Source organism: Diplotaxodon limnothrissa, linkage group LG19, assembly GCF_057381915.1.
Source record: "Diplotaxodon limnothrissa isolate DT_005_m linkage group LG19, D_limnothrissa_male_GT1.1, whole genome shotgun sequence".
Lineage (NCBI taxonomy): Eukaryota > Metazoa > Chordata > Actinopteri > Cichliformes > Cichlidae > Diplotaxodon > Diplotaxodon limnothrissa.
In genome coordinates this window covers 21,075,659-21,103,592 of record NC_140614.1, presented here as the reverse complement: position 1 = coordinate 21,103,592, position 27,934 = coordinate 21,075,659, and the positions used below count along the sequence as shown (strand labels likewise).

The following is a 27,934-nucleotide window of genomic DNA, read 5'->3' as shown; positions in this document are numbered from 1 at the left end:
TCAGGTTTGTGTGTGTGACTGATTGCTGCACCTCACAGATCTGGGAACAAAGCCTCGGCTATCGGGAGGCGCAGGCGACACAGATCCTGAAAGAGAAACAAAGGCGGATTCAAGCTGAACATCTAAGAGATAAAACTGGGCACCCTGCTATACCCGTCTGACGAAACAGATACCTACACTCTATATCCATACTGGTACTCAGGTTGTTGCACTCAACTTATCGTCTTATTTTATTACTTGTTATTCTGTTTGTTAAAAAACAAAACAAAAGACCAACAACTATTATTTATTACTTTAAAAAAAAATCAGTTTCTTCATTATTATTATTATTTTTTTCACTCCAGGACCGTGTGTGCATAATTTCTTTCCACCTCATGTTAACTTGTGATGCGAATGACAATAAAGCTCCTTGAATCTTTGAAGATGGGTGATCGCAAAAGCATTCACACATTCTTCACCTTGAAACCAGCAATGTACTGTCTCGCTTTACGTTCACCATTTAGTAGTTGTCCTATTATTATGTAGACGTAATCTTCATTAGTTGGGACACCAGTGAATTCAATATGCTTTAAAACTCCAAAATGTACCGTGCTGTAAAAAAGTATCTCCCCACCCACCTTCTTGTTTTTTACATTAGAGATGAAACAAGTTTTTAAATGATTATTTCACTCACTGCTTTCGATCTGTCTGTGCTCATGTTTGAAAGACCTCTGGCTGTTTCTGCTCTCTGCTGTCTTGGCTCTGTTGCAAAGTCCTGAGGTGTGGTGTAGTTTGTGAGGCTGCCAGGCTGCAGGGCTGAATGCAGCCTGTTCCGGTGCAGACCTGTGCACACAGAAATAGAACAGAGTGAGAGCTATGCTGCAGTGTGAAAATAACATCTATAAAGAAATTTAAAATGTCATCACAAAAAGATATGAGTGTCTGGATAATCTGATGGCTTTCGATTTCACTCATGAACCGCATGAGCAGCTTTACATTATTGCTTCACTGCTCTGAGATGAAGGTGGTGGGCTCAGTACCTGTCGAGGGACTTCTAGTACTCAGTCTGCTGACTGACAGCGTGGAATAAGTCCTGCTTTGACCTGTGATATAACGATACCAAGAAAGTAGGAGTGAAATTTCAAGTCAAGAATGTCTGAAGCAGACAAAATCTTACAGGCAAAGCGAGCTGTTGGTCTGTCATCCTGTTGAGTATCAGCAGAGCCTGGAAGGCTTTTACCTGCTGTCGAAGCTCCTCTGGAGAGAGCTGCCTCCACATCGTTCATCTGGTTCTGCAGTTTATCCAGCTGCTGAAAGGCCTCTTGTTTAAGGCTGCACTGCTGCTGTAGCTGCCCCCTCACCTGGACCCCAACAATGTGGTTAAAAGTTGTTGTTTTTTTTATTCCTGCTTAAATTTAAAATGAAAACACCATGTGCATTGATATTGACTTGACAGATCTATCACCAGAATGAGGCCAAGACTAACTCTGTATCTGTAAGTATCTCTACAGGATTTTTGCACCAAGGCACTGCAAAAATCCTTTAACCTCTCATCCAAGAGGCTTCTTCAGTTCTGCAAACTGATGAAGAGACTCAGGTATTCAACCCCTCGTGGATTTGTCCCATTGGAGGTGGTCCTGAGAGTCGTGTCATCACGCAATCCATTAAGGTCACGTGGTCAAAGTGTGACTGTTGAATCACATGGGATCTCAAGACTGCATTATACAGTTCTGTTAAAAATTGTCCCTTTCCTGTTTTTTTCCCCCCCATTTTTTTGTCACACATGTTTCAATATTAGACACAGATAACCCGTGTAAATACAAAATGCAGTTTTAAATGATTATTTAATTAACCGGGGGGGGGGGGGGGGGGGGGATCTAAAGCTACCTGGCCCTGTGTGAAAAATATAATTACCCCCTTTTTAAATCATGAAATGACTGTGAGCAACCTTTTTTTTTTTTTATCTTGCCCAATGATACTTGGCATGCAGACTGGAGGAGCCAGGGATCAAACTGCCAACCTGCCGATCAGTAGGTGACCTGCTCTACCTCCTGAGCTACAGCCACCCCTTTAATTTGCATTATATTAATATTAGACAAAGGTAACCCCAAGTATATACAAAAATATCACTTTTTAAATGATGAATTCATCTCAATTGGATTTAGGTCTGGACTTTTATCCTACATCACTCTGTCAGATTTTTGCCAGATTTTTGGCAGTGGCTAGTGAAAAACTTTAAAAGCAAATAGCTAACCCCAAGTTGCTCTCCGATGCAGCTATCGGAGTGTGAATGTTGTTAGAAAAGCACTCAGTTTAGAGTCAGTGCTTGTGAGAATGGGTGTGATTGGGTGAATGTGGCATGTTGTATACAGCGCTTTGAGTACGCCGGGAGAGTAGAAAAGCGCTATATAAGAATCGCTCCACTTACCATTTACAGATAGGAGATCAGGAGGGAGGTATTAATTGAGGTTTCTGATAGCTGGTTTTGGAGGGCATTGTGCCTTTTCAATGAGAGTCGTTCAGAGTGGACATTGATGGCTTCTCAGGCCAAAGTATGAACATTATCATCCTGAAAACAGTCTGTCCTGATGAGTTCTTCTCTGCTGAGCCATCAGTCTGTGGAGTGGTTGTCTGGTTTTCCCGTGTAACGTTATGAGCACTCCTTGCTGCACTGAGCAGCACACACTACGTTGCTTAGATTGTGTTTGTGCCTTTGGGATGAACCAGTGCTTTTCTAAAGGTGTTGCTGGATTTGACATACACTTGCATGTTATACTGAGTTGTTCCATCATAATTTCTTAGAAATGTAATTTCTGACAAGCCTGCCCAGCGATCAAGAACCACACCTTGATTCACAGTTTGGATCATATGACCATTAATAACTCAAGTGGTTGCGGGGTGGATCAGTGACTTTCTGCATAACCTCCATGGTGGGCAAATATCTGGGACTCTACACTGGAACTGAAGAAGCTTCGTGGATGAAGCGAAAAGTCTTCATGAATTGAAAAGAAGTCCAACTAGTGCTGAAGACTACCATGACCTGAAAGACTGAGAACCTACAGATATAGTCTGTTAATTGGTTTTATTTGACTCTCAGTTAAGATGTTCAGAGGTTGATTTACTTAAAATACCACGATCTTTTTAAAAATTGTATTTCTTTGGATGATCTATTTAAAATCCACTGACCACAGGTTTTTTTTTTAGCTCATGAAAAGTGGATTTTTTTTAGGGTTTGCACAGAAGACAGCCTGCAATCAGTGGTGCATAACACATTAATTAACGTACAGACCTGCCGGATCTCTTTGGCACTGCGCTCTCTTTGTAGCCTGTTTATCCTGCTGCCTCTGTCCAGCTGCTCACCGAGGGCCCTGAGCTGTCTGTCTCTATCCTCCATGTCGGCTCTCATTTGTTCCAAGGTCTGCACTAGATGAGCGTCCAGCTCCTGTCTGCTGCGGGCTTCCCGTGCAGACCGATGCCTGAACACCTGGAGCTCCTCTGTCTGTGAGCGAGAACCAGCAAACATTCAGTGAATATATCCAGGCTTCTTCTCCTGACAGCTCTTGCCACTGTCAAAACTGAAAATGCACAGCTTTACATGAATTAGGAAGTCTATGTGAGCGAAATGTGATTTAAACACTTCAAGATGTGCAGTGAGCCTCCAAAAACCCAGATCCTGTCCTCAGAGATCCAAAAAAGCCAACAAGAGAAACCTAGAGAAGCTGCAATATAATGTAAGTGTCTGTAGGATCAGCAACGAGGCAAAAAATGTAGTTAACTTTTAAAATCCTGGCATTTTAAAATAAACCTGCACTGCTTCTGAAAGCATTCAACAGCACCTTCACCAAGCTTAAGAAATACAAACCAAACATTTCATAGTTTTAATGAATTTCAGAGTATTTGCAGTTTCAGCTGATGTTAACTGATGTAGAAGGTGTGGATAGGAGTGCATGTACCTTCCTGCTGAGCTGCTTCTTGATGCTGCTGCATTCGGCCTGAGAGCAGGTCAGCGCCTGCTGTGCAAAGTCCAGCTCCCCCTGCAGGAGAGCCACCTTATCCTCTGATAACATTTTCACTCTGAGAGCCTCGGTGCGAGTGGTAACCTCCCTCTGCAAAATGACCAGTGTGGCACTGAGTTCATAAATGTATAAATATGGGCTTAGAAAAATAATGCAAAGCTGACAAAATTAGTGAGGATTAACCAGGTCAAGCAAAAGAAAACATTAAACTTTTAAATTGCAGTAGGGGAGACCGGGGATAGTTGTAACGTGGGTCAGTTGTAACACTTCCAATTTCTCCAATCAGGGCTAAGTTTCAAATGATGTGACTCATCCTGTGCATGCCTAACTCAGTTCTGCTATCACATGTGAAAAATCAGCACATTTTGTCAAACACAGACAATTTAACATGAAAAAAAGTAATTTGTATGCCAAAAAGTAATTTTTTCTACTTTATTTCAATTTCTAATAGCATTATCTGCTTTGCAGTTAAACTCATCAAACTTAAATTATGTTATTTGTATGTCTATGGGGATATATTCTGTGTAAGTCTTTAGTGCTAATGTTTTAGCCGTTGGCTGTAATGTTAGCTAGTTCATGGCTATAGGAGTTCTGGGTCAGTTGTAACTAGGGTTGCCAACTCCCTGAAAAATAAATAAGGGACACCTCGTGGCCAGGGCCGGGCGACCCAGTTGTCTTCACCCTTCCCAGTGTGGTGAATTTTCTAGCTCTTTTTTTGTGTGTGAAATTATTTTTTTAACCATTTGACTTGAAGTTGATTTAAGTAGATGCATATTCTATTCTTTGTGATATGAACACATGTGAAACAAATGATCATTTAGCCATTTATTTTTAGCTCAAAATGACAACATTAACACATAAAACAGGTCTCTTTCTTAAACAGAAGCCTGTCATGCTTAACTTTTGAGAATATAAGTAAATCTTTCTTTAAAAGCACTCTGTCCTGCTTAACTTAAAATAATAGAAAACAATAGAAAGAAAAATATTCTTGTAACAGTGCACATTTAGTGCATTTAGTACAATTGGCTTCAGTTGAAGTATTATTTCAGCTTTTCTAATGCTAATCAGCTGCTCCTGTTTGTAAACCCGCTTGTTCCCATGATTACGCATCATAACTCATCATCATTATTCATCTATGTATTACTTTTATGTATTAGTCATCAATTTGTTGTAATCATCTATCCTTGCAGTTGTTTATTACACAAAATAAGTTATATTATCACACTTCTGGCCACATAGCGCTGATATTCACTGCACATGCCCATATTAACGTTTTCCAGCCAGGTGTTTTCCTTTTCCCATTCTTCCCTTTCTCTGAGGGGAACAAACATTGCTGCTCTAATGCTGGGCTCACACTGTGCGATTTTTGGCCCATTTTGAGCCGATTTTTGAGTGATCGGACCGATTTTGGCCTTCATCGTGCGTCGTGTAGTATACGTGGGGTAACGAGAAGTGATTAACACCTCACGACCAGCTCCCGATCATCAATCGCTCGTGAGGGTGTCACCACAGGCGCTCACACTGCTCACGCGCAAACGTAAACGTTGGTGAAAAAGATGGAGCAGCACGGCTGTGCAGCGTGTGATCTGGACACAAGCGATGGAGGCACAACTTGTAGAACTTTGGAAAGCTCATCCGAGCCTTTTCGATGTGGCATCACAAAATTATCACGACCACAACAACCGTGAAAATAGTTGGATTTACATTGCTGCTCAATCACAGCTGCCTGATCAATGTTTTTCATTAGCAATTTAGCAAAGTTGATGGTAGTGGTGTGTCTGTGTGAGTGAAAGACAGAGAGAGCGAGCGACAGATTTTCTGTTATAACCTTCATGTTATGGAGGCACAGTGTGAGCACTCAGGTCGCATCAGAGCATCGGGCGGTATAGTGTGAGAGTACATCGTGACATACGAACTTCTAACCCCTGCGAGTCAATCGTGCAGTTTGAGCAGGAGCTGAATAACGTGACTGAAAAAAATCGCACAGTGTTTGCCCAGCTTTAGGTGTACTGTCATCCGAGACTTGCACCGCAGAGTCGGCGTTTGTTCCCCTGTTGGCCATGCTTGTTGTTGTGGTCATCTGTTGTCTTCCGGTATTTTCTCCGCAAGCGACCTTTCCTCGACCAATGAGATGAGCGGTAATCTGAATTGTCATACTCGAATTGTCATAAGTGTGCTGTCAGCTCATTGGTCACAAAGCAGGAGAGGGGCTGGGAATTATGTTTTCAAACAAAGTGTTAATTCCATAAACATTTATAGACTACTTTTGATTCTCACTGTATTACGGGACAAAGTGCGTCCCTTATTAGCTCAATACGGGACGTGTACTTTTGTTTCGAAATACGGGACGATTCCGTATTTTAAGGGACGGTTGGCAACCCTAGTTGTAACAGCAGCAGTCTGGGTTAGTTGTAACAATAATGCAGATGTTACAACTTACCACAATATTACTTTAACTTATATTAAACAAGTTGGGGCAATGACATCAGCAGAGAGAGGTTCACTGGTCGCTCTTGTGCGGTTAATGCCATTGGCAACACAATTCCTCCACTGTTTGTGTTCCCACACATACATTATGCTGACCACTGTGTCAGAGATGGACCAGTAGGAAGTACTGGTAGTGGAAATAAATCAGGATGGGTGCAAGAAACAGATTTCCTCATCTTTCTGAAGCACTTTGCAAACCACACCAAGGTAAGCCATGATAAAAAGTAATGGAATTGCGATGCTGGTGAACAACTACATTTTTTCAGCTTCATTGTTATGTTCAAAATTGGTGCAAGAGTTGTAGGTTATAATGCCCACTGAGCCAATGAGGCCAAACTCAAGGAAGACCAACCAAAATTAATGAAATATTCAGTTGCAGAAAATTCCATAATTTGTCTTTTTGGGGGGTTGGAATATGTTCAAAAGCTAGATTTCTGCATTCTGACACACACACACACACACACACACACACACACACACACACACACACACACACACACACGGCTCTAAGTGCATTCATGTGTTGAATAAACAAAGATTACATGTTAATATTTTGTTAGTACCCTTATTTCATTGTGTTACATTTCACCCCAGGATATGTTACAACTAACCCAGACTATGGGGTTAATTGTAACATTTCACTCTTTGTGTTTGAGGCCATACCATGCAATGGGTAATTGTGCTGCAGAGAAAATAGCTGCACTATTTAATAGCAGAGACATGTAAATACTTTGCATTACATTTTGAATCCACTACCTTAAAAGAGCTTCAATTTACAGACAGAAATGTCAAAAATGTTACAACTATCCCCGGTCTCCCCTACATGAGTACATGTAACATTGTTACATTATTTGTTTAAATCCTACAACTAAGCATATTCATGCTTTTCCCTTTTACTTGATGGCCTCATGTTCCCTCCCTGCAAGAGGTAAAGCTAATTTCTGATTGCTGAATATTTCTTCATCCTGCTGCTAACCTGCTTGGTTTGGAGCAGTTGCCTGTGAAGTTTCTCCTGGTCGACCACCTTCCTCCAGCATCTCAGAGCCTTCAGTTTACAGAGCAGAGCAGTCAGCCGGCTGTTCTCCAGCTTCAACTCGTGGACTTCTTCCTTCTTAAGATAACAGGTATGAAAGTGGTACAATTCACAGATCATCTTCAATACTTCTGCTCTTTTTAACTGCCTACACATAAAAACTTTCCGTACCTTTAACTGTGTGAGGGCGAGTCCATCATTGTCTTTGGTGCAGCCGTACCTCTTCTTGAGCTTGATGATCTTGTCCACTCCTTCCCCCCGTGCTCTGTTCACTATCACACTTATGTCCCGCCTCATTTGTCGGGGATATTCATCAAGTCTGGCCTGAAAGCCAAACAAAATTACCAAACAAGTCTTTAACAAATCAAAATGTGAGATATGACAAAATAACACTTGTTTATGTATTTCAGGAATAAAGAACTAAAGAATAAACAACGTTTTACCACATAGTTTAAAGTTATTGTCCAATCAATTATATTTCTATAGCATCAACAACAGTCACAACAAGGTGCATTATATTGCATGGTAAAGATCTTACAATATTATAAAGAGAACACCAACAATCAGATGTTAGCAAATTATTATGGTACAGAGAAACTTCTGAGAAAGTGTCATTCAACCACTTTCTGCTCAAATATGATATATGAAAAGGGCAAGTATATATTCTAGTTATAAAGAAACAGTACACTTACCAGCCACTTCGTCGTTTTCACCACTTCAGCTACTTGCTAACACAAAACTGGTGAAAACTACAGAGTCACACCGTGTCACTTCTGCCAGCTAAGAACTCAAAACGGAGGCTAAAATTTGCATAATCTCACAGAAGAGTGAAAAAAACTCGTCTGATGGGTCTTAATTTCTACTACAACATTTGGATGTCGAGGGTGAAAGTTTTGTTGTAGCCCTTTAACAGGGGGCCTTGTTCTTTCACCTTTAACTGGATGCAGGTAGAGAAAAGGTGTCGGACCAGAGGGTGGTAGCGTTCTTTGAATGTGAGGCCGAGCTGTTCCTCTAAATTAATTTTCTCTTCTTCCAGGTGAGCAACTTGGGCCCACAGGGCTGAGACCTCCAACATCATCCCACGGCATAAATCTGCCACCTGTGGATTAATAGAGCTCAAAAGTAGTTTTGTTTGAAAGCTCTCGATCTCAAACATGACTTACATTCCTAAAGCAGCTCAAATCTGCTTTTCTGCTACTAACTCACAAAATCATAGAGGCTACAGATGGGAATCACTGTGTGTACCTCTTTGTGAGAATTACTTGTCTGAGCGTCCTTCAGACTTTTCAAATCCTGCAGTTAAAATGGTGAAAGATAATAGATTTCATTTTTAAAAAAATATAAACTGCCAATAATATATTTACTCCGATAAAAAGATATTCCACACATGTACCTGTTCTCTCTGGTACAGAAGCTGAGTGTGCTGCTGCAGGATTTGTTCATAAAACTGTGAGTAAAGCAGAAAGCATTGGCGCTCTCGCTCCATCACTGAGGAGCCGAGGTGAGTGAGACACTGCTGCAGATGATCCCGAGAGACCTTCAGCTAAAAAAAGAAAACCAAGAGTATTATTAATGAATATCTAAAGTTTAGCAATTTGCATTAATACTCTATTCCCCCCATTCTTTGGGATATAAGTTTTAATAGTCAACAAGCTGCACTGTTATATTCTCTATGTGTTGGCATTTCTTCACACAATACATGTGAAAGAGATACAAGAGTAGTCAGAAGGAAATTAATGTCATCGTAATTTTAGGCTTTTAATGATGTCTTTCAACTGCTCTTTTTCCAGGGTAGAATTATTGTAGAGCATAAAAACAAGAAGGGGTTTCTTTATCCATACAGAGTCAAATATATACAGAGACCCCCACTGATATTTGGTTAAATGTCATTTAGCAAAGTTACACTTCAACCAGACACTTTTAGAAGCCATCGATGAGTTTCTGGTGTAATTGTTGTATTTGTGTATTTGACCACCTCTCTTGGTAGAGTTCATTTAAATTTGTTGGTTTCCTGGCATGGACCTGGCTTTTAAGCGCAGCCCATGAGTAAAAGCGCTACACAAATACAAGCCATTTACCATTTTACCATAAGTTTTCTTTTTTTTTTTCCTTTTTTTTTTTTTTCTTTTTTTCTTCCGCCTGTCCCATTTGGTTCTTTAGCCATCAGAATTGTTGTCTGAAGACCAACAAGGATACCCAATGGATTTACTTTGCCAAATGGATCATCGTGGCATTGCCGTATTGGTCCATTTGGTCGATCTTTGTTTTTATTATTTATTATATTTTATTTTCAGATGTTACAGATGGGACAGACATGAGTGAGAGATAGGAAAGGGAGAAAGAAAGAGAAAGGAAAGGAAAAACAGAAGGGGAGAGGGACAGTGAGAAAGGGGGGGAGAAAAAAAAATCTCCTGGATCACCTGTTGAGAGAAGAATAGAAAACAAGCAAAAAAAGACAAAAACAAAAAAAAAAAGAAACAAAGCAACATACTAAACACAACACCATCGCATTAATCTAGCTAAGTGTAAACAGCAGTAAATACTAAATATTCAATGTTGTTGTGCAGCACGCAGGACAGATGTGCTTCGAAGTAGCAGCCAAGAAAGGTGTAATTTGGGTCTACGAGCAGTGAACACCCGTGTGCATACCTGTGTGGATCAGCGCGCTTGTATTCCAAAGGTTTCTCCATGTAACGATCTGCTAGGGAGTGTGGGGGGGCCACAGCCCCGTCCTCCAGGGTGTGAGGCAGGTATGGAGGAGATCAAAACTCCAGACATCCAGAGGCCCCCAGAACACAAGAAACCATGGAAGACCAACAGAGGGGCAGCCGCGCCACTGTTCCAGTAAAAACAAGAAGGGGTTTCTTTATCCATACAGAGTCAAATATATACAGAGACCCCCACTGATATTTGGTTAAATGTCATTTAGCAAAGTTACACTTCAACCAGACACTTTTAGAAGCCATCGATGAGTTTCTGGTGTAATTGTTGTATTTGTGTATTTGACCACCTCTCTTGGTAGAGTTCATTTAAATTTGTTGGTTTCCTGGCATGGACCTGGCTTTTAAGCGCAGCCCATGAGTAAAAGCGCTACACAAATACAAGCCATTTACCATTTTACCATAAGTTTTCAATAGTTGAAGAATTTGGAGTTAGCCCTCTTCCTTCATTATTGCATCCACTTTGTGTGATGTAGCAGTACCACTGGAAGCAAAACAGCCCCCAGACCATGATGCTACCACCACCGTGCTGGACAGCTGGCACTGTGTTCTTAGGTTAGAAAGCATCACAATCACTCCTACAAACACATCTGTTGTCATTTAGGCCAAATATATGGTGGCCCTGAGAGGCCAAATGGACTGCAACTTAAAACACCAGCAATAAGAAAAACGCTGCAAAAGCACGCAAAACACAACGGAAATAGGAAAAACAAAAACAGAAATAGGAAAAAGTGTTGCGCTGGGAGACACCTAAAAGAAGTGGGGGATCTATCACTTTTGTGAGGAAAGAAAAGATGACAGGTAAGTGTGTTAGCCTAACTATTAGCCTAAAAATCCATCATCAGTATTATATGAATCATGATAAAACACACCTAGCATGTTTTGGGTTCCTGCAACTGGTTCGTTGGGTTATTGTCTCCCCAGAAACTTCCACACTTCCTCTGTGCTTTTAGAAATCTGTTTTCTTTTTTCCTATTTCAGTTTTTCCCTATTTCTGTTGTGTTTTGTGCGCTTTTGCAGCGTTTTTCTTATTGCTGGTGTTTTCTTAAGTTGCAGTCCATTTGGCCTCTCAGGGCCACCGTACAAATAGCTCAATCATTGTCACGTCTGTCATCACTGATGAGAAGTTTACATGTTGTGAAGTTAAAAGCTATTGAAGAGCCTTCAACACCACTTATAACTGCTATAGGAACAGTTCAAAGAAATCAATAAAAGGCCTGAATAACCATAGCATTCATTACCTCAAGTGTGAAGACATTACTGGTCACAACAGCAGCTTGTAAACATTTAGTTGCATGTAAAAATGTTGCTTTTAGAGAAAACTTCCCCTTAATTTTTAACTTTTTAAAAAGAGTTTGTACATTACTCCACATACCCTCTGTGGGAAACGTGATTGCCACCTTTATTTTGCAGACTCGAGGAAGAAGAAACCTGGTGGAAATGGACTGATTACCTTCTCTTTCTAAAATAAGACAATTTCTCAAACACCTGTCAAATAAAACGTCTACCTAAAGCTGATACCAAGCAACACCTCATGTTCCCTGTCCCACATGTTTGCATAATTAACTGAGCATGTTCCCACTCCTTTCTCCTCTTCTTATGGACAGGAAAGCAGTTAACTAAACAACTTCACTTTCTTCCTGTGCACTGGAAATGATAGGAATAAGCAGCACATTTTGCATGTTTTTCCAAATACTTTGTGTACTTGGGGCTGTTAGAAATGATAATGATAGCGCTGGAGTGCAACCAGCTTGTATAATCAGCTCAGGAGAAATGGCAGCCTTTGTAGAGCAAGCATTTAAGGTATTTAGTGTGTTTTTGAAGGCATGCCTTAGCAGAGCAGGGTTTTAAGAGCATTATAAAGCCCACATTTGAAATAACAATGAATGCAAGTAGATAAAATACACAGGTTTGAGTTTCTTTTTCAGCAGAGATCCTACACAGTAATCAGAAGCCTGTCAACAGTAGCAGCACATTATTAAAAGACTTTAGGGGAGAACAAAGCATCAGTGGGTATTTTCCCTACCTCTCCCTCCGACTGCTCAGCTCCCTGCATCAGCTGTTGGATGAATGTTTCCACCATCTGTGGCTTCTCACGGGACAAACTGTACTTCATTTGACTTCTTTTCCACAGCTCTGCTTACATGTGGAAACATTATGTAACTGCAATCATATAGTTAATAGTAAAAATATTTTGAATGGGTATTTAAAGGTAGATTCAGTGGTGTTTATGCGCACCTGTGGGGAGCCGATTATCTTGTTGAGTTTTCTCTGAAAGCACTAGTGTGAGCTCTCTGCTCATCTTTCTCTGCACTGCTCTAATCATGTCGCACTCTGTGCTCTCCATCAGCAGGTGGAGCTGGAAAAAGTAGATTTTGCAGCACTATAAGTTCTTGTTATTATGACATGATGATTTAATTGTGCAGTTTTCATTGTGCTTGTACCTGCCAGGCTTTCACATCAACCTCTGAAGCTCCAGGAGGGGGCAGAAGAGACTGGGTGCCAGAGATTAAAACCTCATAGTGATGCTCTTTATCCATTTGTTTAGCCAGAGCTCTCATACTGGGGTAAAAGATTTCATCTCTAAAAACAAAGTGAATAATTGCTGTAAAACAATGATTGAATTAGAAAGACCTAAGCATACCTTACATTATCCTAAAACAACATTAACTTTGTTGTCACAAAAACAATTATTTTCTGATATGAGTAAATAACATTATTTGAGTGTCTGATTTTTGATATTCCTTAATTACCGGTAAAGTTTTACAAACTGTTGATACAAAGCAGGTGTACTGAAGACATCGGCGCCTAAACGTCTTAGAGCCCATCTCTCCTTGAAGACCTCCAGCTGCTTTGTCAGCAGGAGAAAACCTTTCAGCACAGACTGGACTCTGATTGGATCTTGAAGGTTTGAGGAATTGATCTTTATCTCCTCTTCTTCATCATCTTCACTGCAGCTTTTATTTCCCTGCAATAAAAAAGGAATAGTTACCAAATCAGCAATCTTAGTAATTTACTTACAATTTTATTCACTAATGTGTGAACCCTAATGTGGAAGCGTCACTGGTATGACCTTGTTAGAAACTGTCGCTACTTCATTAGGTGTGCCACTATGCTGAAGGTCATCTTTGTTGCCATGGAGACGAACAGGCTCTGCCTCTCTTCCACCGTTCAGGACGTCCTCCATGAGCAGGGACACCCCAAGGATTGCAGCATTGGCCTGCAGTCTGCTGCGACTGCTCAGGCTGCTCAAACAGAGTTGCAAATAACCATGAAATCTTTTTAACTATCACTGGGAGAGTTTAACGATGCATTAAAAAAACCCAAAACAAACAAAGCTGTGTAGTTGGTTAAGGACAATACAAGAAAGAAGTCCGCACCCATATTTGTATAAATAAAGATAGGAAATACAACGACTTTCTTTTTAGCAGATGATCATGAATTTACTTGAGCATTTTTCTCTTAATGATAACAATACTGAGGTCCCATCTGTTTAGTGTCACACCACAACAGCAGTCACCTCAGTGTGCTTCATATTTTAATGTAAAGTCTCCACAATAATCCAGAGAAGATCCAAACAATCACAAAACCCATATGAGCAAGCACTTGGTGAAAGTGGGAAGGAAAAACTCCTTTTAACAGGAAGAAACTTCCAGAATTATGACATATTGATGGCAAAATATATTTTTGGTTGGAAACATGATTCATACACAAGACCAAATCTACCAAGTCTCATCAGCACCATTAACAGGTGAAAAAAAAAAAAAAAAAAAGCATATGAGGTGGTGAACCTGCATGCAGTGTTCAGTAGGTGGGACATCCCAAACATGAAGAGGGAGCAGTCCATGACAGGCTATGAAACTCCTCCATGGATACATCCTCTGTGCCTGCAGCAGACAAAGGCACAGAAAGATGACGTGACAGAGCACATTTCCTCTCATCCTCTCAAGTGTTTTCATGTTTTTTGAAAACATATGTTAGGATGGTTTTCTAAAATGATTATATGAGGTCACCACCTGACAGCCTTGATTCTCCAAAGGTTGAGGAACGGGCAGCGTGAGACTGAAGACGTCAGTCTGGATGCAGCCAATCATTGGAGGGAGAGCGTTCGCCATGTTGTCATTTACACTCTGGCAGGAAGTAACATCACCAGAGGAGAGGAAAGCCTCCCTAGACATGATAAACATACTTTCATTATTAAGGTTTATTAAGCTGTGATAGAAGAGTGATGGAGGGAAACTTCAGGCGAGTAACTGGAAAAAACAAAAAACAAAAACTGATACCGCAAAAGCTTTGAGTTGTTGAAATATTTGAATTGGCCAAACACCTCACATCACCCAGCAGTGGAAAACGCATCAACATGAACTAATCACTAAATTTAAGCCATACTTTTCTTTATGTTTTTAAAATATTATACACTATTTTTTTAAAGCATGTTTCTTTTGCAAAATTTGAAAATGTTTTCTATTAAATGCTGGTATTTTTTTTAAATCAATGAAAACTGCATCATAACAAAGGAAACCATAAAACCAAACACAGAAAAGAAAAAAGTAAAACAGCCTTTAAATATCTTTGTCATGGAGAAAGTGTCAGTATGGTAGCAGACAGCTGAGGGAAGTGACGATTTCACCGCTGACCTGACAAAGATTCTGACAGCAGTATCAAACTGCAGCAGGAGGACCTGCCTGCGCAGCTGCAGCAGGCGGCCGACAGACTCCAGGTTGCTGGGATCAGAGAGATGATCAACCTGCTGCTGGAGCTCCTGCAACTCTGTTCCTGTACAGCACCCAGAGAGGAAAAAACAAATGTGTGAATGGCTGTCCAAATCCTGGTCCCTGGTTATACCTGAAATGCAAAGATGGTTAAATGAATATGAAAGTTGTATGGCCAGTTCAGTCTGAACCGATAGGAAGGCAAAAGTAACTCTCTCTCCTCTTATCTAAGAATGGAAAAATAATATTTCATGCATCCGCAGTCACCAGATCTCAGTTCTATGGAGCACTTTTGGGATGTGGTGCATTGGGAGATTCACATCATGGACGTGCAGCCAATAAATCTGCAGCAACTGTGTGATGCTGTCATGTCAGAACAAACCAAATTTTTACATTAAAAAAAGATGTATTTATTCTGTCATGTGTCAATTTTGAGTCATTCCATCCTATTCACTCTCAGCATTGCATGAGAGATCCCTAAACATTACCATTACTACAATTCTTTTGGAATGCTTCATTTATAAAATAAACCTACCGATGCTTTCAGCGCCTCCCCAGTCAGCCGCCAGAAGTGACCCTGCTGCATCATGTCCTCTCCCCCATTTTAAAGAGTCTTGTCTGTTTCCCAGTTTGGAGAAGCTGATCAGGTAATGAATGATGCCATGAAGAGCTGACACGATCTGCAGAGTGTGACGGAGAGCCTCATCACATGCCTAATGAAATCAGACCAGAAGAGAGTTAAAGGCCAGAGAAAGAAAGTGTTAACATGCGTCTCTCCTCCACCAACACGGTGAAGAACAAAAACAGATCTGCTCTAAAATTAGTTCATGGCATGAGAAACTGAAAGCTAAAGTTATCACCCTGTGACCTGCTGTAATATTAGTCTCAGTGACAAGTTTAAGTGTCTCACCGAAACATTAAGTGTTTTGAACATGCGAAGCACTTCAGTGAAGTGGGGGATGTACCAGAGGTTGAGGAGAGTTCTTCCATCTGCACACAACAACTGCTGAAAAATCCTGTTTGGGAGACAGCTTGGTTTGAAAATCTTCCCCGGATACAACTGAAGAAACATCTGTACCAAAATGCACAAACTTGGCATTTTGGCTCAAATTCTTTAAACAAGTTTCACCGTACTATAACCAGGACACAAATAAAACGTGGATAATCACTCTTTAATGCTTAGAGGTTGTACCTGGGGTCAGAACAACGATCAGCAACCGGCTGTCCAATCATGAAGTAGGACTGACGAATGTAGGGAATGTCTTCCAAGAGAAAGGTCAGATTGTGGTAATATCCAACAATCTGAGCTCTCACACAGTGCATAGACATTTGTGTGCTGAATCTGAGAAAAAACATTTTGAAGAACCTTACTATCATAGAAAAAACTCAGTAAAGCTCAGGTTGTCTGTTTTAACAAAAAAAGGATGCCAGAGAACATACTTCCTGAGAAAGTCGATTATGAGCTCCCTTTTGATCTTTGCAGCCTCCTCCTGCACAGTGAGACAAATTAATTTTACTTCATGAACAGCCAATCACATTTATCATCCTGCTCAGCCACCTGCGTGCATCTCACCGGGGTTTTTAGGAACCCCCCAACGGCCTGTTTCTTCTTCACAAATGAATTCAGCATCTCGTCACACAGACCCACTTTTTCCAGCTGGATGGACACAAATGCGCCCATCACCCTGAAGGAACAAATGAGATTTTATATCATAAAGAGCAAAAAAAAAAAGTGTTAATCACTACTGGTGTAGTTTGTCCTGTAAGTCAATACCGCTTTTTTGTGGAAGTTCCTGTGGAGGGTTTGGAGTGAAAAGATTTATATTGTTCCTGCAGGCCGCCTGTGTGGCTGCCAGAGCCAGAGTTGCATGTTACATCTTTGTCTTCCCTCTGAGATTAATAAAGAAGATAAGAAAAATATTTCAACAGCTGTGTGCTTATATAAAAGCATTAAAAAAAATAACACCACAGTATTCAGACTCTTTTGTTCAGTACAAAGAGTCATAAATACATGCTATTACCAATAAATCAGCATGTAAACACTATTATTCTCAGATGTTGGACCTAACTAACCCTTAGGCAGTATTCATATTATTGTTACTCAGCCTGTGTTTTCCAGCCCAATGGATCCACCGTATTGTGCCGTTTTCAAATCAACAACCATAAAAATGTATGCCAAAAGAAAACAGATGTTTATTTTATCCCAATTCCATCCACATACAGAGCACACATACCGTTAATATTTCACACACACATTGAGGCTTTTCTTTTTATTGCCTCTGGATCTAGAACATAATTTCGACCAGGGAACGTCTGATCAGGATGATTTCATTTGATGTCCTGCACAACAATGCCCATTCAGTCCCATCATGTATTTGAAGTCCAGTGTGAAGTCATTAAGACTGTTATTTTGACAGGTTCTTCACAGGAAAGGCAAATACTCCAAGTTGAAATTACTTTTCATCAGAGAGCAACACAAACCTCGGCTGAAGATGAGTCACTTTCTGCCCAAAGACAAAGTCGAGCCAGTTTGACCGCACTCGTCAAGGCGTTCTTCTGTGTAACCTGACAGGCCAACGCCACCTGGAGGTTCTTGATACTCTGTCTGTTCATAAGCTAGGAAAAGCAACACATGAAAGTATTTGTGTGTATTAATTTATTTTCTGATAAGCCTTAATGTTTACTTTAATCTCACATGGATAACTGCTTCCTCTGAGCTGAAGCTAAATCTGATCTGGTTCTCGTCCAGTTTCTGGATGCTCAGAGGCAGATGGGATGGGATGAGCCTGCAGCAGAAAGTCCTCTTTAATTTTCTTTCAAACACAGTTTACTGCTTTTGTAAAGAAGCTGAAATAATAGACATTGCTAGATTGCTTAAGAGAAGTCCTAACATCTTTTTGACAGCTTCTCTCAAACATGTCTGGTTTTTAATATACAGCAGACTTTTTAGTTAAAGAGAATAAAATTCCAGCTTTCAGCTATTATGAAAATGAAGATTTATTTGGAAAATCAGATGTAGTTATGTTTTACCTGTCCACACAGCTGTCGTCCTCCAGGATTTCTGTGATACAAAAAGGCCTCTGCTGGACTCTGACTTTCTGATCAGTACACTCAAACTGCAGCGGCCTCAGATACAGGTGGAACTCCTCAAAGCCGAACTCTAAGGCCACATTTCTGTACAGCCTGAGAAAAAATGTTACGTTACATTACTCATTTAATTCAAACTGGTTAATCCTGGCTGCACAGAAATGTTAACATATCAGCAAAGAGCCAGTATAACCTAACAACAGCTGTAGTTTAATAGAAACTGGATTCTTCTTATCCTGGGAGGGTTTAAAGTTTTAAACAACTTTAAAATTGTTCCAGAAACTTTTTTTTGCTAAAAGAAAAAGGTGCAGTGGGTGAAGACAAATGTCAGTGACAGGATAGCATCAAGAGTGAAAGGGAAAATTTACAAAATTAACAAGTGATGTATAGTTTGAGGATGTTGGCACTGACAAAAAAGACAGCAGGCAGAGCTGAAAATGTCAAGATTTCCATTGGGAGAGACCAGCATGGACAAGAATAAACATGACTACATCAGAGGGACAGCACCGGTTTGGAGAAAGAGTTAAAAAACAAAAGGACGAGATGGTTTGGAAATGTGCAGAATTGGTATAGTGGATATATTGGATAAAAGGTGTTGAACTTGGAGCTGCCAGACGGAAAGAGGAAGAGGAAGAAAAGCCGTGGATGTAGTGAAGGAGGTGCGACAGAGAAGTATGAAATGTAAAAATGTAGGAAATTAAAAGTGGAAAGTTGTTTGTGTTATCATGCTATATAAAACTTAAATGTGTTAGGTTGCAGCTGGATATGTTTGGGTGTAAATATAATAACTCTTTGAAGTAACCTTTGAAGCTCATTTCTGAACTGAGCAGTTTGTTATATGTCAGGTATGTTTATAGAACAAAACAACTGGGTTTTCATCAGAACTTGATGATTGGCTGAAAAACCTGCAAACTGTTTAATATTTAGCAAACCACCTCTTTATTGATGCATAGTGAGGTGTCAAAACTTGTTACTAAGGGTACAAAGGACTTTGTCAAATGTGATCTTCATGGGGGGAAAAGGAGTTAAATAAAAGGTCCAGAACCTATTGTAAATACCCCTGCCCCTCTGCTGTGAGTGTTTTCTTAACTGTGCCAGATGTGCCGTCTCTGAGGCAGATTCCAGCAGGCGATGGCGGATGCTCATAAGCTCCAGCAGCATGGACAATGTTTCTACAGCACAGTCTGTCAGCTTGTCTGGTCCTTGCTTCATGTCCCTCTCCTCTGCAGCTTTTACTAGTGACAGGCCCAACTTCTGGACCAAAATTGGATCCTCAATAAACACGTCTGAGAACAACTGAGAGCAACAGAAACTGGGATTTAGTGAAATGGCTTATTTTTTTGTACACAGTAATCTGAACATACTCTGAACAAGAATGTACATCTCTTTGTATTTGTGAGCTGTAGGAGGCTCCTGGTGAAATCTGGTTGTTCCAGATTTTCAGTGCCTGCTCTAAAAGGTTGTGTTCGAGGTGGAGTTTGTCAGTGATGCTCGTGGCTCGGTGCAACTGACATAGTTCAGTGTGAGCCTGAACCAATCCGTGATAGACTGCAGAGGCCAGACAGAGTGATGGGTGAACTTCTAGCAGGAATACGTTCATCAGAGCAGGCCTGCAAAAAAAAAACAAAAAAAACCCAAAAGGACGCAAGGAGGGAAAGACATGAGCATTAAAAGAAGAAAATAATTATGTTTTATAGTATAAAGTCTTCCACAGCTGTTTTAACTTGCCTCGTGCCTCCAAGTGAGACCAAATATTGGGGAACATAGTTGGGTGGACGACCATAGCTGGTTATAAAGCCTTTGTGATCATTTCTCCAGATGCGCTGAAGGTACAGTCGCTGTCTCTCTATCTGTTCAGAGGAACAACATAACCACAACATATAACTGTGGTGTGTCTCATATACAGACCACAGTCATTGCACAGCTTCACATGTAAATACAATCCAGTGCATCATTTAGTGTTTACCTGATTGTCCAGAATGTCTCGGATCAGCCGCTGGTGGCTCTGCATGCAGCTGATCTCAGTCCTGTAGGCCTGAAAATAGTTATCCTGGTTCAGGTCCAGCTGTGGCTTCCTGTGCATGATGTCAGTGATAACTTGGGCCAATGCAAACCTCTCCTCTGTGCCCACTGCATGCTGGTAGGCTTCATAGTAACAGTTTAAAAGCTGCAGAAACACAGAAGTGCACAGTTAGTCAGTTGTAACAGTATGTCAGTCGTAGTTCTATAAAGTTCAATGCTAACAGGAAATGACTGAGCCAAAAGAAATCAAATCCTCTTTTCCATCAATCTACCTGGACTTTGCTCTCCATGAACTCAGTCTCACATGCCCACAAATTGAGAAGCAAAGCAACGCGGTCAACATCTGTCCCAGCCCAGGAGTTGAAATCTACTGTCGAGGCTGACACTCCCTCAGTTTTTCCAATTTGTTTGATTGTGTTTCTGTGGATGAAGTGCGAGCCGATGAGGAGAAGCTCATTCATCAGCTCTACAAGGTCCTGCAGAGCAGCGTCGTACATGATGTAAAACCCTCTGGGGTCCTGAGTGTGGATGTAACGACCCTCAGAGGTGTAAAAATCATGAAGATTCTCCACCTCTGCAAACTCCATGAACTCTGAGCAGTGGACCTAGACAGTTGTAAGAAGCAATGTCTGGATTCTCAGTTAAACCAATTTTTTTAAATTCACTTGAAGCAAGAGGATATATGTTTTTACCTTGTAATCGACAGGAGTGCTGTGAATATACTGGACAGAGCCGAGACCTTCTGCCTCTCCTCTTCCTCCTCTGGCTACATTCATCCAACCCGTCTCCTCTGCTGTGCTGCGCAGCACCTGTCCTTCTAGCTGCAAACCTGCCAGGTCAAAGGTCAAAGTCCTTTCCACAGAGCGCAGGTAGTTCAGCATCCCAAGTGACACACGCTGCAGATGGTAAAAATTAAAACGACATTCGAGAGCTCGCATACTATAGCAACAGACAGATATACTTAATATATTTTCTTTTTTTAATCAACAAGAAAACGATCATCAGCAAAAAACAGTTTAGAGACGAGAGAAAGAACAATTCAGTATCCGCAACTGCACCAAAGAATAAAACAGTGAAGTGTGGATTATTAAACTTCAGGTCTCTCTCTCCCATTTTATTAAAAATTGATCAACAAATTGATTTACTCTGCCTTATAGAAACCTGTTTACAGTAGGATGATTATATTAGTTTAAATAAATGGCAGCAATCTTCCACTCCAGTCGTTAATTAACCAAAGACCCTGTTTTTAATCTGATTTAGTGCTCAGCTCAGATAAAATAATTATCGTGGGTGATTTTAACATCAGTGTAGATACTGACAGCCTCAACAAGGCATGTAATCGATCATTAGACTCGATTGACTTCTTTCAAAATGTAAAAGAACCCACCCACCACTCACACTCTAGATCTTGTTCTCACATATGGCACAGAAACGGAACATTTCCACATAACTTTACATTTACAATGGTGGATTACACAGCAGTGGGGAATAGATTTCATCTCAGTAGATGTCTTTCTAAAAGTGCTGTAACTAAGTTTAAGGATGTAATTCATCTACTGTTCTCTTCTTCTATGCCTGGTGCCAAACAGAGCAGAGCAGCTACCTGAACGCTACTCCCATAGAGGTTGATTATCTTGTTAATAATTTCACTTCTTCACTGCGAACACCTCTGGATACTGTAGCTCTTCTGAAAAAGAAAGGCTCAAACCAGAAGTACTTGACTCCCTGGTATAACTCGCAGACCTAAAGCAGACAACCCAGTAAGGACCAGGGGAAATGGTAAATGAACTGGTTCTTATATAGCACTTTTCTACTCTGAAAACTCTAAACTCTACTCTAAAACCACTTTTAAAAAAAAAAACAACCTCATTCACCCTCATTCGGTCAAGCACTTTTTTCTACTTCTTAAGTGCTTTCTATTTAACATTCATGCGCATTCATACTCCGATGGATGCATTGGAAAGCAACTTGAGGTCAGTATCTTGCACAAGGATATTTGGCATGCAGACTGGAGCAGATAGGGATTGAAGCACCAGTCTTCTGATTAGTAGGTGATCTGCTCTACCACCTGTAGCATTCCTTTAAGCAAAAGTTAACTAGTAAGAACTTCATGAATTTCTTCACAAATAAAATTTTAAACATTAGAGAAAAAGTCACTCGTAACCATCTCACAGACGTAACATTATGTCCAGCTGACTTCAGTTATTACTTCCTCCAAAGCATCAACATGTCTTTTAGACCCCATTCAAGACTGCTGAGAGAAGTCCCACCAATAATTAATGTTTCAGTCTTAAATATGGTCAACCTCTCTTTAATAATCGGCTATGTACCACTGGCCTTCAAGCTGGCAGGAGGTAATTTTAAAAAAACGCTTTAGTGAAGGTTACAAATGATCTTCTAATTGCCTTAGAAGTGGACTCATCTCTTAGCTTTTCCTGCTAGACCTCAGTGCAGCGTTTGATCCTGTCGACCCTAAAACTTTATTACAGCGATTAGAGCATGCAGTAGCAATTAAAGGTACCGTGCTGCAGTGGTTTGAATCGTACCTAATAGACTCCAGTTTGTTCATGTAAATGGAGAGTCCTCTTCACACACTAAGGTTAATTATGGAGTTTCACAGGGTTCAGTGCTAGGACCAATTCTGTTTAGATAAAACTGAGGTTATTGCACTTGGCCCTGAAAATCTTGGACTCATTCTTGACCAGGATATGCCATTCAATGTGCATATTAAAGAAATATGTAGGACTGAGTTCTTCCAATTGTGCAATATCTCTAAAATTAGAAACACCCTGTGTTAGAGCGATGCCAAAGAACTAGGTCATAGGCATTACTTAGTATTACTTCTAGGCTGGACTACTCTAATTCATTATTATCAACCTTCAGTTGATCCGAAGTACTGACAGGGACTAGAAAGAAAGCGTATTTCTCCCACATTGGCTTCCCTTCATTGGCTCCCTGTTACATCCAGAATCGAATTTAAAATCCTGCTCTTCACATATAAAGTATTGAATAATCAGGCCCCATCTTATTTCAATGACTTTATAGTACCATATCACCCCATTAGAGCTTTTCGCCCTCAGAATGCAGGCTTACTTGTTGTTCCTAGAGTATTTAAAAGTAGAAAGGGAGGCAGAGCTTTCAGCTTTCAGGCCCCTCTTCTGTGAAAGAAGCTTCCAGTTTGAATTTGGGAGAAAGACACCCTCTCTACTTTTAAGATTAGGCTTAAAACTTTCCTTTTTGCTAAAGCATATAGTTAGGACTGGATCAGGTGACCCTGAATCCTCCCTTAGTTACACTGCAATAGTTGTAGGCTGCTGGGGGATTCCCATGATGCATTTGGTGTGTCTTCTTCAGTCACCTTTTTCACTCACTATGTGTTAAAAGACCTCCCTGCATTTAACTGCATTTCTCTTGCTCCTCTCACCCCAATGCCAATGAAATGTATCTATTATACTGCATACATCAACATGCACTTACATACCTGCCACATAAATACTAGTAGAAAATACTACTACTGTACCTGGAGCTCTCTGAGTTTCAAGTGGCGCAGAAAGATGAGGGACAGGTAAGCTCCTCTGGTTACTACTGGACCCGAGAAGCCTTCAGGTAAACTGTCATCCAGGCCCAGGACCTGCAGGTTGTCCTCCAAAGACTGACTGTGCCACGATAATATGAGTGAGTGGGAAAAGAGCTGATGTTTTCCTTAGTCTTAAAAGGCTTTCAGCCTCACAAGTGACCAAAGTAATGTGATGAATAAATTCTGCAAAGCAATTTTTCTTTGAATAAACACACCTTTCATGGTAAAAGCTTGAAGTCTGACTCTTTGAAATCTCTTTGTTGCTGCCTCTGCTCCCTCTGGATGCGGATGAGTGACTGTGGGTTTCCTATTAACATAAATGTCAGTGTTATTGCACTGACTGAATTTTTACATCTCCCAAGTCGAAAACTAGACGACACACACCTGAATGAGATTGGCAGCGTTGTAAACATTTTTCCAAATCTCAGAGATCATTTGTTTTTTTGTCTTGCGGCTGCTTGAGATGAACGATGTGGATTGTGAGTCGCCAACTTGTGCAGCATGTTCTTTGAGAGCTGCAGCCACGTGGAGCAAATTGCGGACCTGCTCAGATACACAGTGAGGACAGCATAACAAAACGTGACAAAAATCATTAAAATAAAAAGGCATTATATACAGTCAGGACACTTCATTAGGTACACGTTGCTAGTACTGGCTTTTCTTCAGAACTGTGTTCATTCTTTGTGGCACAGATTCAAGAAAGTTCCGAAATCATTAAGGTACCAGCACCAGTCTGAGCTGCTGGTTCAAGGCAGGATGGATCCATGCTTATATGCTTGTCTCGACTATGTCCACATGCCTAAATACTCCGAGGTCATTGGCTCATATGACATTGCAGCTGAAAAGGTGTACCTAATAAAGTGGCATTAGTGTAATGCACTGTTAGCAAATTCTCACTTATGTTCTTTTCACCAGTTATCAGTTAGTCAGTTGTAACTATATATTTATTAATCATTTGCAATAATTTCACCCATTTTGAAGGATGCGTGACACTGATTCAGAGCAGACTCGCTTTTTACCTGAAGAAACTTGCACTGCATCTGGAGCAGCTCATCAACTGAATTCTTTTCCTTGAGCTTTGTGAAGAGCTTCTGCTGCCACGGATCTCGCCTGGGTTTCACCTACAGAGCGGAAACCAAACAATCAGTTTCTAGCATCCTGCAAACGTCTGAAAGACTACAGAATCCATAAAAACACAAGTGCTTACAGAAAGAAAAAAAAAAAATGCAAATGTTTTGCCAGATACTGATGAACTCTAAAGCACCGAGCATCACAGGAAACAGTATTTGAAGAGATTTTATTTGTTTCCCCTCAAACCTGGATGAAAGGAATCCAGTTAGCCTCCTTGCATACAGCCATGTTTGCACTCTTCCTCCCCCACTGACTCTCTCTGACGTCCATACCGTCGTAAGGAGGAAACGTTTTCATCTGCTCTTGTTGTCGGAAGATTGTTTTAAACTCCCTCCACACCTGGACAGACAGCAGCTGCGATTCAGACCAATAATTTAAATGCATTTTAAATTTCACCACCTTTTGAGGACAAATATACCATGCTGAATAGCTCCATCTCATCTGGAGTGGTTTTCAGATTTCCTGTGTCATACGGCAGGCAGAAGTAGGCGAGCAGGGACTCCAGCTCGGGCATGAACTGCTCCAGGTGAACTGTGTGGAGTGGTAGTACTGAAATACAGTTAAATGTAAACTTTTTTACTATTTTTTTTTATTTCCAAAAGATTACAAAAAACATGTATGAAGGGAAAAGCTCACCATCAGCCTGTTGCCTTTCATGCAAAATTTCCCCACAATCCTTTCCTGGTGCTTCATCTTTTCTTTCACACATAGGTACATAGTGGAGCACCTGTTAAAGCAAATTTTAATGTGAAATAAAGCACCACAGGCATCAGACAGGATGAACAGTGATAAAATCTGTCTGTGGCTTTTTACCCTGAGAAAGTGGTGGATGGGCTGAACAGAGTGCAGGTGGCAGACAAGCCACTGCAGATAAATGACGACATCGTCCTGAGTGAGCAGGCTGACGGGGTTTCCTCGGCCGGTCAGCATCTTCTCTCTGCTTGCTGACAGTCTGCGAGCTCTCTGAACGGCATCCTGATACTCACGGGTCATGTAGGACACCTGATCCTGAGACAAAACAAGTCTTATACGATGATGCATTTTTCAGTGCGACATCTGTACAATTCTTCTCGTTCTTTAGAAATAAAAGATTCAGCATTCTCAAGCTGTTTACACGAGGAGAACATTTTCCAGTGACGTTCAAAATAGTGTACAAGGAACCGTATGCTTCCTGAACTGACTGCATTCTGAATAATTATTAAATCACAGATGCTGTATAAAATCTAAATAACTGGATCCCAAGTATTTGTTATCATTTAAAGCTCATATATAAGAGAAAGTAACACAAAGATGGAAAACATGACTGCAGACACGATAATTTAGCCCTCTGTCTCTTTTACTATGCTGCTGTGAAACTTTGCAGCGTGATTTGTGATCTAAGATGATGTAAACAACAGCTGCCCTGAAAAAGAAATCCAAAAACCTGTAGTTACTCACACCTGTTCAACTGCTCATTAATGCAACCAGCCATTGTCAAGAAGACCTGCTGAAGTTCAAACCGCACTTCAGAATGAAGAAGAAAGGTCATTTGGAATTTGAATTTGGCATGAATGTTGCCATTTCAGAAACTTCTGATCTACTGGGGTTTCCCCACACATGACCACCTCTAGGATTTACAGAGAATGGTCCAAAAAAAGAAACAAAATATCCACAGATATCCAAGTCGTACCGACAGGAAGGCAACAGTAACAGAACTTGTACTAGCAAGCTAATGCTAATAAAGTGTCCAGTGAGTATATACACCTTTCAGAATTAATGCTACCTTAATTGTGTACTAGTTAAACATGTTTTTAAGTCACATTCACACTCGTGTAGAGCATCCTGTGTTTTTTGGGAAATGTATTCTGTGATATTTGCCATATTTTTAAACTCAGATTAAAGGTAGATACAGAATAAAATGCAGAAAATAACCACAAACCAGTACAAAAGTACAGTGAAAAGATGTACTTTTTTTAGAGTATTGTTAAAACACTGCTAGGTCATGCTGTTCGTTTACACATGGCAACCTTATAATGGGGATAAAGCTTCTCAATAACGCTGGCATGGTGGCAAAATCTCCTCCATCTCAGCATGAGCAGATATCTGATCTGAGCCAAGTGATAAGATCTGTCTGTGAAGAACTGTGGTAAAAATACAAAAAGGAAACTGGTTTAAGTTTAAAAACTTTTCAAAAAAAAAAATCCTAAAATAATCTGTTTCTGCTTCTTGTTTCAGGCATAAATTTTCTGTCTCTGTCCTGACCTGGTGCAGCAGAAGAGGCAGACTGTCAGGAGTGTACTCCGAACTCAAGCAGCTCTCCAGCTCTCGCTGCATGATATCAGCCTGAGACCGAGTCGGCAAAATGTCAGCCACCTGAAACCAGCAGAAAACAAACTACACCTAAAAAAAAAAAAACAACCTAAAAATAATGCCTTCACTTAATATTGGATATAAATCAAAGATTTTAAAGTCTAACAATGCAAGACTAATAATGAACTTTCTGTAGAAAGCATCACCTGAAGCCCTCTCCTCAGTGCATGCTCCCTCTCCACACGAAAGAAGGAAATATCTTTAGGAGGTAGTACAGAACTGGAACAAAAACTTTTACAAACAAATCAGTCACAGCTCAGATCTGTCACATTTTACCTAAAGTGACTACTATGCTGCTACACTACTTAGGCTTTTTTTAAAAAAAGGATAAATATACAGGGAACATAACACTAACAAAAAAGTTCAGCTGCCTGTTAATGTGAATTTATCATCACTACTGGTAATACTTGTGTTGCATACTTTACAAGCCTTATGCATCTTAAACTTGGATTTAAGGTGGAAAACCGAAAGGCGTCCTGCTTCAGAACAGAAATCTGAAATGTGCAGGGTTATTTGAGCACATAAGTACATCGGTCTGCATTGTGAAGGGCAAACATTCATGTTAAATAACAACCGGCCATATTTTGAGTTGAGGATAGCTTTCAGGTCTACCCTTTTGGCAATCTGAGCTTAAATAATACATCACAGACAAACCTGTAGGCATTAGAAGATCCTGCTCCTCTATTCTCTTCAATCTCTGCCTTGAGTGCAGAGAGGTGACTCCACAGCTCTGCCTCCATCTGCTTCACCTTCACAGAGGAGGAAACTTTGTACACTGCACACATGTCTGACATCTTCAATGATCAACACATTCAAATGAC

General features: G+C 40.5%; 1 protein-coding gene across 1 annotated transcript; it reads right to left on the bottom strand.

Moving 5' to 3' along the window:
• Positions 1–32: 32 nt before the first annotated feature.
• Positions 33–27,898, bottom strand: ccdc162 (coiled-coil domain containing 162). The gene is made up of 36 exons (XM_085342471.1): positions 27,768–27,898; positions 27,260–27,332; positions 27,006–27,116; positions 26,771–26,884; positions 25,578–25,772; positions 25,401–25,491; positions 25,183–25,313; positions 24,951–25,103; positions 24,653–24,754; positions 24,018–24,176; positions 23,849–23,940; positions 23,577–23,712; positions 20,749–20,952; positions 20,329–20,661; positions 20,001–20,201; positions 19,763–19,884; positions 19,416–19,644; positions 19,125–19,330; positions 14,252–14,405; positions 14,027–14,122; positions 13,309–13,521; positions 12,989–13,203; positions 12,680–12,818; positions 12,474–12,594; positions 12,262–12,371; positions 8,909–9,058; positions 8,761–8,808; positions 8,447–8,614; positions 7,687–7,839; positions 7,459–7,593; positions 3,933–4,085; positions 3,269–3,478; positions 1,220–1,340; positions 1,020–1,082; positions 674–822; positions 33–86 (listed from the first exon to the last, which is right to left on the bottom strand). The coding sequence occupies exons 1-36, from the start codon at positions 27,896–27,898 to the stop codon at positions 33–35; spliced, it is 5,235 nt and encodes a 1,744-aa protein (XP_085198597.1).
• Between the last annotated feature and the right edge of the window lie 36 nt (positions 27,899–27,934).